General features: G+C 36.8%; 1 protein-coding gene across 1 annotated transcript; it reads right to left on the bottom strand.

Moving 5' to 3' along the window:
- Positions 1-1,499: 1,499 nt before the first annotated feature.
- LOC114529580 (allene oxide synthase-lipoxygenase protein-like) lies at positions 1,500-8,677 on the bottom strand. The gene is made up of 8 exons (XM_028551393.1): positions 8,219-8,677; positions 7,110-7,198; positions 6,357-6,623; positions 4,338-4,831; positions 3,881-4,138; positions 3,245-3,649; positions 2,342-2,689; positions 1,500-1,933 (listed from the first exon to the last, which is right to left on the bottom strand). Exons 2-8 carry the CDS (start codon positions 7,186-7,188, stop codon positions 1,751-1,753), a joined length of 2,034 nt encoding a protein of 677 aa, XP_028407194.1. The 5' UTR covers positions 7,189-7,198; positions 8,219-8,677; the 3' UTR covers positions 1,500-1,750.
- Between the last annotated feature and the right edge of the window lie 1,469 nt (positions 8,678-10,146).

Genomic DNA, 10,146 nt, shown 5'->3' with positions numbered 1-10,146 from the left:
ATTTTTCGAGCAGGAACAAAAGCCTTTTAACCATTTTCCTCTAAGAGAGAAAAGAGCGATGCTCATGCACAGATGTTGGAAGCTTGGAACTTGAAGCTTTTCATTCAACATTATGATGACTGGCATCCAAAAATGACCCACTTCTCATGGCTAAATTAGCACATATTGCAGGTAAATCAATTATTGGTTTCTTACTCTTCTTAATCTATCTGAACTATTTCACATGAATAAATTTTATGATGGAACTTATATTTATAGTGTAACTGGCTTTTCCTGATTTCGGCACACACTAGTAGTAGTACATTTTAATGAAAATCTGAACTACCAGCCACCCAGAAACAACCAACAATGAACATCGTGTTATAGTGCTATATGCCCAAAATTTTGGGGAAGAAGTTTTAAGACAGTTTCGGCAAACAGTGCTCAAAATCTGTGGTCGCGACGATTTCACTCAAATTTTTTTTCTTTAAAACTTTAAGGCCATTATAGATGACATTCAAATTAGTGCACAAGCGACAGCTATTTTGTCACTAAATTTCAAGAGTAAAAAATCTGAAATTTTGATATGAAACAGTTTTCAATTTTAAGCAAACATTTTCAAAATGTTTCTTGATGCTTCTAAAGTAGATAGTACAGTCCATAAAAATATTGATTAAAGGCTATTCTCCATTACCGTTCGCTTCACCCGCGCGGACGAAGCGGCCTTTGAAATTCTGTCCATGCGACCGTGACGGGGCTTAAAAACAAAGCTTCGTGACTGCAAGGAAAAATTGTAGTCACTCCCCCAGTGTTTATATCATTTATTTGATTCCACATTTCGTATTGTGTTTACTAAACGTTTTTTTGAAAAAATAGTTTGCAAAATGACGGTTAAATTGCTGACGTTTCTCATTGAAATACAAACATTTTGTCTTAGCCAATCAGCAAGTTGCTAATTACCAGTCTTTACTCCTTCAACTTTTGCGCGTGCGCACAAGTACGATGACCATTGAACATCCAACGCAGTGAACTGAAATAAGACTGGAACGCTAGCTCTGCGAAAATTTGAAGCCAAGATGGTGGAATATGAAACCTATCTTGTAGGTATGTTCCAGGCCTCCACGCGGAAATTTCATAGGTAAAATGGCGGCAATTATGATTAATTATCTTTGAAATTTCCGCTCCGGAGGCCTGGATCATACCTACAAGAAAGGCTTCATGCTCCGCCATATTGGCTTCGCTCATTAATGAGTCTTCCAGTCTTATTTGAGTTCACTGTGGTTCAACGTCCACGGTCCATGACATGTAGGGTGTCCTCCAACCAGCCAGTCCTCCAAAAACCCGACGGTCATTACACTTTTACTGAATACGTGTGTTGAAGCGTTTGAATTTTTAAAACATACTAAACCAGGAAAAAAGCTCAGCGACGGCAAAGAACGTACATTTGTCAACAAACTAGATATAATTATTTCTGGGACAGAAACAAAGTATAGGAATAGAAATTATTTAATTACAAACCAAACTAAAGCTTTTAATAAATCTTGTTAACGTTCATTGAACGAATCGTTTTGAGTTTATAAATTATAGTCAAAGATTTCAAATTCCACTTTCGTGATCAAAACTATCAAGCCTGGCTAATATAGACTCCCCACAGTTGATTTAATGATTGTTATACTTATAAAGCTTGCAATGTGTTCATTAATCAAACTAATGCGTATAAAATTACTTTAAAGTGAAAAAATTCCGTCAACATGTAGTTCATATATAGGATTCAAATAGCGATGCTGTTTGGAACACGGCCAGGTAAAAGCCATTCATACGGAGTTACCATGCCTTCGTTTCGTTTATTGATCTTCTCTGATGTAATCTTATCAAGCTCGCTCTTGAACTTTGCTAACGCTATTTGGGCCGAAGCGTCACCAAATAGATTATCAGCATAATCTCCAAGAAATTTCTAAATTATAGATGTATTAACTTTATTAATTTTGGGAATAGAGTAATACTAAGCGCCATCTAGATTTTGAATTTAGGTCGCTGTTTTCATAATCCCGTCCTTGTGGACAATATAAAAGACTCTATAATAATATAACCTATCCGATGCATGTCCCTTATTAGAATGAATGATATTCAAAATAACTATGAATTACGAAATAGGGAAACTGATTTGATTATCTCTAAACCTAAGAGCGAATATCTTAAAAAAACCTTTAAGTATAGAGGGGCTGTAACATGGAATTCGCTCTTTACAGATGCAAAGCTATCAACTACTTTAAGTGCTTTTAAAAGGCATCTTGAAGCCTAGTTTTACATGTTTCGCAGCATCAATAGACTAAAAAATAAACAAAATCGATAATTTAAATACCTCTGTGGGATAAATCGTAACCAAAGCATTGACAATTGAAACCATCGCTACAGCTTGATGTTTTTTTGACAGCGAGTCCATGACGGTCTGTTGGTTGGTCTCGCCTTTCTTTGTTGGTGGTGGTTGTCTCATCAAACTGGGAGAGTTGGGATGGTAACCATAGGTGGACATTTGAGAGAAGTTGACGGCTGCATGTTGACAAGAACACGTGAAGATCACAATTGTTAGAAAATGGATTAATTCATCACGTTTGTTGAAACATTCCGGCACTTTCTTATCCACGTTGTCACTTCCAGAACGGTATCCGTTTTCACGAAGATCACGAATCCAGTCTTCAATTTCGTTATCCTATAAATGGTGCAAACGCGAGGTTGAAGCCTACAATCAACTCTTCAATAAAAGAAATAGTAAAATTAACTGTATTATGAACAGTGGCGTAGCCAGCCTGACGATTTTGTCCCGCTATGTAAATTTCGTGATATTATAATTATTCATTTCTTTAGAAATTCATTGTTTTCAAAGTAAAAAAAAGTCATAAACACCAAAATATTAGCATAGCGGGACAAATCGTCGGGCTGGTACCGGTTACGCTACTGATTATGGACTCCTCCTAACTGTTATAGTATAATTCATAATTACGATCGTGTAAAATCTCGCTGGAACTAGGGATATTTGGCGAAACACTTTAGTTTTTATAGCTTGTCAAAGAGTGGTATTTTTTTCCTGTTTAAGCTCATGGATTATGGTCCGTAAAATTTAGAATAATTCTCCATGGTTTTGTTCCTGGAGATATACTGTAGTGAAGGAAATTTTTTCACGTGCCAGTAGGGTTTCATTAATCTAATAAAGAAGCCATTTTTCAGTGTAATAACAAATAGACGTTATATTAATCATATTAATTACCTTTTGAACAAATTTGTCATTTTTGTAGTAAATAACAATGATGTCTTCCACGAATTGGCGGATAGCTTTCCAAAGAAGCAAAGCATCATTTTTGTAGTGGAATTTTGGTAAATCTTTAACACCCCGCTCAGTAAGATTCTTAACCAGATCATAACTATCAAATGTAACGCTTCTGTAGTGCTTCTGCATCAAGGTAACGTGACCACCTCCACCAACACTAAGCACTTGATCAGCAACACCATCTTCAGGAATCAATTTCTTTCGTCCAAGTGCGTTGATGGCCAAAATTCCCTTTGTGTGAGGATACAGAAGCTTCCATACTGGGTGAACTGATGGAAGATTTCGCCAAGAAGACACAGCAGTTGGTTCCATCATTAAATGACAACGAAGAAGATGTGTTATCATCTAAAATTACAATTACATTTTAATAATCATCTCTAATATTTTATGGCCGTGTCACATTACATGAAAATGTTTATAGAATGGTGTTTCTTGGTGAGTTTTATATGGGGAGAATTTACGCAATACAAGCTCGTTGCATCGCGTAACCATATTTTAGATTTCATGCACATTGATAAAAGATGTTTTCAATAGAATCATTGTAATAATACGACGAGTCTGTTGATGAAGTCAAACCTGATGATATTGAGTATCTGCACATCGAAGCCATAGTTTCGCCGTAATCCAGTCCCATTCGGTGTCTTGCAAAGGTGTCCATATTGGAACATCTTTGCTAGGCTGTTGACCCAATTGAATAGCTATAGGTATCAAGTCATCGTTATTCTTCAAGTAGAACAGTCCCATTGCTGGTGTTATGTATCGTTTGTCTTTTGGCGTGTCCATTGTTGCCACTCCTTCAAGAATTTTGTAGTCAACGATGAAAATAAGGCCTTCCTGTGATGTAAAATAAAAGCTGTGGCTTATTCATATCCACTTTTTATAGCTTTTTTTAATTGTTAGCAATAACAACACGCGGTTTGCTCTCTCAGTTCTGTTTCTTGGGTATTATGGTAAAACACCATCACTCAAATGGGCTAAACAAACGGTTATATCAAGGCTAAGTTTTAGATCATATTGATAATTGGCACGTTACCTTGACGGCCTTATTCAAAGTATAACCCCTATCCAGTAGCTTGTCCACCATTTCATTCGTCACAGGGAAATTGTGTGGGACTTCTTCACATTTTCTGATCACTTCAGGGCTTGAGGCGTTAAGAAATTGTTTACCAAACCACACATCATCTCTCCAATACTCAGCAGCATCAGGAAGATCAGAATCGATGGCTTTAGTGATCAGGGTGCGAAAATCATCAAGATTATCCCAAGAGTCCCACAAACCCCAGAGATGACTCAATCCAAGGTTCTCGAACGCTTCCAAGCCAGCTGTTAAAAGAGATTGCGTGGCTTCATCGGTGAACTGCACGTCTTTTGGAAGTAAGCAGGGGTCATCGGCTTCTATGAACCCAGGAAGATCTTGAATATATCTTGAATCTGTTCCCCACTTATACAACTTTCTATTCTCACTCACTTCTTTCTTCCGTTGTTCATTAATTGGTCCTACATTGTCTTCAGAATTGGGAAGTATCGCTAAAAGTTACGAGAAGAACAAAATTAAATAAACACATTTATTATAATTATAGTCAAATTTTATTCTTTTCGTGATAGGTCGAATTGCCTCAGGTAATTTTTGGTACGTAAATCTGACCCGTTGTTTGAAGTCCTGACTTCAAAGGCGATGCTATAACACATTTTTAGACCGAAGTTCAGCTGAAAAAAGTATTATTGCACGCTGGACAGGTGGCATTTTTTTAGCGCTGACCGAAAATTGCGGGCTTATTTCTTCTTCAATTTGCATTTTCGCGTCGAAAAACTAAAAATACAGACTTTGGTGCAATATTTTGCTATTTACTCTAAAGCATGTTCATTAAAAATTCGCTACTGTTGTTGAGAAAGAAAAGCGGTTTACGATGAACTAAAATGCGTCGAAATCCGTTACGAAATGGAATGTATTTTGGCCGGCAAAAAATTAAATAATTGCATCTTTAATGCAAACTAAATACAGGATTATTGCCACAGCTACAGGGCTAGTTGAATTCAAGCTGATGTTAAAAGGTAAGTCGCATTTGTTCTTCATATAATAAAGCGTCAGTAAAATGTCTCAAAAGTGGTTCCAAAGCTCAATCTTGCGGATATGACACAGCTGTCAATATACCTCTATTAACGAATTTTATTGCAAATCGATCGACTCATCTTTATTGAAGTACAGCTCGAAAATTAAGGTATCCTCACATCCTGAAATTAGGCTTAAATCGAAGTTTTATCTATAGCCTTTTTATTAGAATTAAGATTTAACATGGGAAAAATGCGCCAAAGGGGTAAAATTGACATTGTATGTGTCCACTATTTTTGACATGTTTTGTTTGGTATTTTGAAAAGGTCACCTGGAAGGAAAATAAAGCTTGAACAATACTGGTGAGCCTTTAAATTATAAGAAGAGGTATGTAAATTATAGAATTTTGGAAAAAACCCGGTCCATTAGCAATGTTTTGGATTCTATATGAGGTCTGACATATACTGTAGCATATTTAAGGCCTGTGTTTTGTGTTATATCCACCTAGCCTTCGCCGACCTTGGTAGAGAACATAACCTCGGCCTCGATTATTCTGGATATCATGCTCAACCTCATTCAATAATTGTTTAATATGTATATCAGGCCCTGTTCATATGACCCCGCTTACCGGGACGTCTCGCTTACCTATGATCTCGTCGTGTGTTACTTTTACTAGTAAAACTTACAACGCGTTCATATGGGAAAACAAATTGTCCCGCTAGCCGGGATCTCGCCTTTGAGAGGCGAGATCATAGGTAGACGGGATAAATCGATTCCAATATGAACGCGCTATCCCGCTTGGCGGGATGAAATCTAAACACTATAAATACTCGATTTTAACGCTAATTTGCACGATTTTTAGCAAATTTTACGTTTGGGTTAGTACAAATTATCAAAAATATTGCTTAACTAATGTCCTACGATGCAAAACAATCATTAAAGGCAAAAAAAATCCCAAACAAACTTTTCTGTAGCTACATTTTATATATAATTATACTGTACCTTTCCCTTCATAAACTACCAACTGATCAATAACCCAGCGATAACAAGGGAATATGTACTTCTTGCTCCCTTCCTCTTTTTCAATAACAATCTTAGCCAGATACCAGTTACTACACTCGAAGCCAATGCTATTGTTATTCAACGAGACCATGACGATTTCACCAACGTCATCGCCGCATACCTCATAAGTATCAGTTTCACCTTTTTCAAAATCGTTATGAAAATATTTGTCCAAGCAGAATTTGGATGTTTCGGCTCCATCTTCACCTGAAAATATTTTAACTATGTTTTACAACCAATAACACTCGGGGCTCGTTTCAAGGGCAATATTGTTCTATACTTCGTTTAGCAATTGTTTTAATTCCATTGTACTCATTTGCTCTGTTGTCTCGCTTTGAATTGTCTCTTCCAGGGCTTCCACAACTTATTTGCATATGGCTGTTCTCATAGGAGGATAGCAGAGAAACAAATAACTTTTGAAAATAATGCACAATATATTCTATTAACACAGATCCCTCTCTCCCTCATGGTTGTCATTTGGAAGGAAATTTCCTTCAATTGTGGAGGCCCTAGGGGGTCTCTTCATAACAAAAAAACATTTCACCACATTTTCGGGAAGCTTATAGCTTATTATATTCATGCATGCCCGCAAATGAACTTTTAAAAAGTGAACATTATTTCCTCCCATAGCGCAGTGCTAACAATTACGAACATGGCTAATGATGGAAATTGCAGTCTATTATCTATAATTACCAATTAGTTTGATTGAGACACTTGCATCAGTTCCTGAACCAAGGAGATCCCCGGTTTCGACTGTAATCTTGTATTTCATTGTTGATGTACTACAAATATATTTTATTTAATATTATTTTATTATACGGATCTGATTGTAACAAAACAACCTCTTAGCTATTTTTAGGAATAAATGATTTTCGCCTAAATACGCATTTTACACTGTATACATCGAATATTAGAATCTCAAAGTGAAATGACTTTATCAAACATGGTAAAATTTTTTCGATAATTAGATAGTCGTGTTCTCCACTCCACTGGTTGTGTGTGCAACGTAAGGCCCTGCGGAGGTATTTCAGAGTTCAAGACATGGGTAAACACACTTTCAAGGTTTGGTTATCTTTTTACTGTCTGTTGATAGAGTTTGAGGGACTAATCTTGTCTGACGAGGCATTCTCCATCAGCCAGTCTCACAGGGAAGATTTCAGCCCCATGCACGTGTAGGAAAATCGCTTTTTAAACTGTGCAAGTTTGTTTTTTTAAGTCCCCCCACCCCCCCCCCTTCTTGCCGGCTTGAATCTCTCACCGCTCGCCGTGCACTTGACAATAAAGGGAAAGTTACGCTAGCTAAATATATAGTCCAAGTCGAATTCAGACTTCTAGTATTCCATCGTTCGAGAACATATCACGTGAGAGGGGCCATGCAAATTACTGAAATTAGACTGTCTTCCTCACTCTTCCTCGCAAAGTATGCAAAAAAGAAACTACAGGGATCCAAGGATAGCGCAAATCAAGTATCTGCATCCTCTGGATATCTAGTGCTGCATCTATCTATACATTGTCAAACCCATCATTTTAGAAATTGTTATGCTCATTTTGCACCCGATAGAAGTATTTTTCTTTACACTTCATCCATTATTAATCGACAGTTTTGTGCATGTACATATATAGATTTTCTTCAATTTAATCGTGAACAAAAAGATTCAAAGCCCACGAACCACTGCAATGTGTGGTGTTAATGCAGCAAAATATATTTCAGGGCATGCAAAGCACATACAATTGGGAAACTTCCTCTAAACTTTCTATGAAACTTTCTCTAGCCAAAATAATCAAAGGTTTTCTAGGCCTACCTTTTGATCCGTTTCTTTCAAGATGCTGTATGATTTCTGAGTATAAAAAACTGGTATGCAATGAATCAGCCGCAAAGACTTATCAGCACTGCACTAATTAGCATCGACTACAACCTCTATCATAATGCGATGGGTCTGGTATTACGCGCTTTTATATCCTGCCAGAGATCAATCTGTGCTTGGGCTTGCTTGGGCGAAATTTAGACTGCACCATTGATCTGGAGTTTATATTTGCATGGACTTCCGTTGCAAGCCCAGGCAACTATTTTTCAGGCTTTCCGCTCGTCAAAGATGATTGTGTGGGCGAATCAGTTTGTAAACAATTTTTAACAGTTTTTAGACTGCTTTAACAAGTTTTATGTCACTTGATGTTGTTTGCCTTAACGTGTCTTGTGCTAATCGTCATTGCCAAATTGCCATTGTGACCGAATATATGCTACAAGCATCTGCAAATTTGCCTTTAAAACTGATGTATTATTGGTGCATGCATGATAGCAGATTTTTGTCAATTTGCGAATCAATTGGAGACTGCTAAGATCGGTCTCCACTTGCACGTACTGTTGTCAGTGCGGCCGATTTTGGGCATGCTCCGTGACTCAAAACTTTCACTAAGCCGGCCATCGCGGCGAGTTTTTTGTGCGTATGACAGTAGAATTATATCAATGCGGCCGTTAACGCGCAAGCCCGGCGTACGTGCGATTTAAGCGCAGATGTGAGTGCAAGTGGAGACCGGCCTTGCATGCATTTTTGAATAAATGTTGTGCAAGCTATCGTAAAAATCATAAAACCTGGATAAAGGAGAAAGAATCCGATCTTAGTGAATATAAAAGAATTGCCAGAGTCGAGGTTATTCATCACACGGATTGCACTCAGTGATCAAGAATAGGTCTTAGCATGTTCATATCAAGTTTACAGCATCATACAGCATTTATTTATATATTCAAAAAAACTAATGCTTTTCCTGTCGAGCATACGTTTGAAAGGTTTCGGAAGAATGTGAAAATAGCAAGAAGTTTAATTCCTCAAATATTTATCATTTTAAAATTATAATTCAAACAGCATGGTCTGCTGGATAGGGACTAAGGAGTTTACTTCGTCTGTTATGATGTTTATATCTGAATTGACATCGTCAACCTGTCTTATGGAGTGCATATATATCGTCAAAATTTTCTGCATGCATTTCTTATTTTACTCCGCGTAAAAATATGTAAATAGAAAGCATCCTTATGTCTAAGTCAGGTATAACTATAAGGCAAACTGATCTGTCGAGTCGAGGTCATGTTTATATCAAGTTTACGGCATCATGCATAGAATACTCTGCAAAATCGTGTCGAGGCTTATATAAAAAACTAGTCTTTTACTCTAGATCTTCTACGCGCAAAATTGTTACTTTGCATTCCAGAATTTTTATATCCATTTTCAATTTTACTTAATTTTTCTTCATGAGCACCTATGCATGAGAATGATTCAGAGGAAAGTGAAAATGGCACCAGCGTTTATTAATCCCTAGCCTAAATCCTGCTTAATTATTATTTTTATATAGTACTCGCCTATTATCAGTTACGCTGTTTATGTATGAATTAATATAATTATGGTCAACATGTATTATGGAATGCATGTTTATCGTCAAAAATTAAAATTTATTTACAACTGACGTATTAGGTACTATTCTGGAGCCGGTTGTATAAAACTCATTAACTTTATTTTGAATAGTTAAATCCTAGGTAGCTCAGAAATACACGATTCTGATTGACCAATCTGTTCTTAACACTACAGTTAAAGGTTAACTAGTCTTTAATACAACTAGCCCTATAAACCTACAATTTAGGTTTGAAACTTACGAGTTACGAAACACGGGGCATGCGCGTGTAAAATCCAGGATGATTGAAATGATAAGTAATATAATCAGTATTTGCAAGTGGTGGAAA

The sequence above is a fragment of the Dendronephthya gigantea genome, unplaced genomic scaffold (genome assembly GCF_004324835.1).
Source record: "Dendronephthya gigantea isolate DGI-Jeju-01 unplaced genomic scaffold, DenGig_1.0 000057F, whole genome shotgun sequence".
Lineage (NCBI taxonomy): Eukaryota > Metazoa > Cnidaria > Anthozoa > Malacalcyonacea > Nephtheidae > Dendronephthya > Dendronephthya gigantea.
The sequence above is the reverse complement of the archived record's forward strand: the minus strand, read 5'-3'. Positions and strand labels throughout refer to the sequence as shown.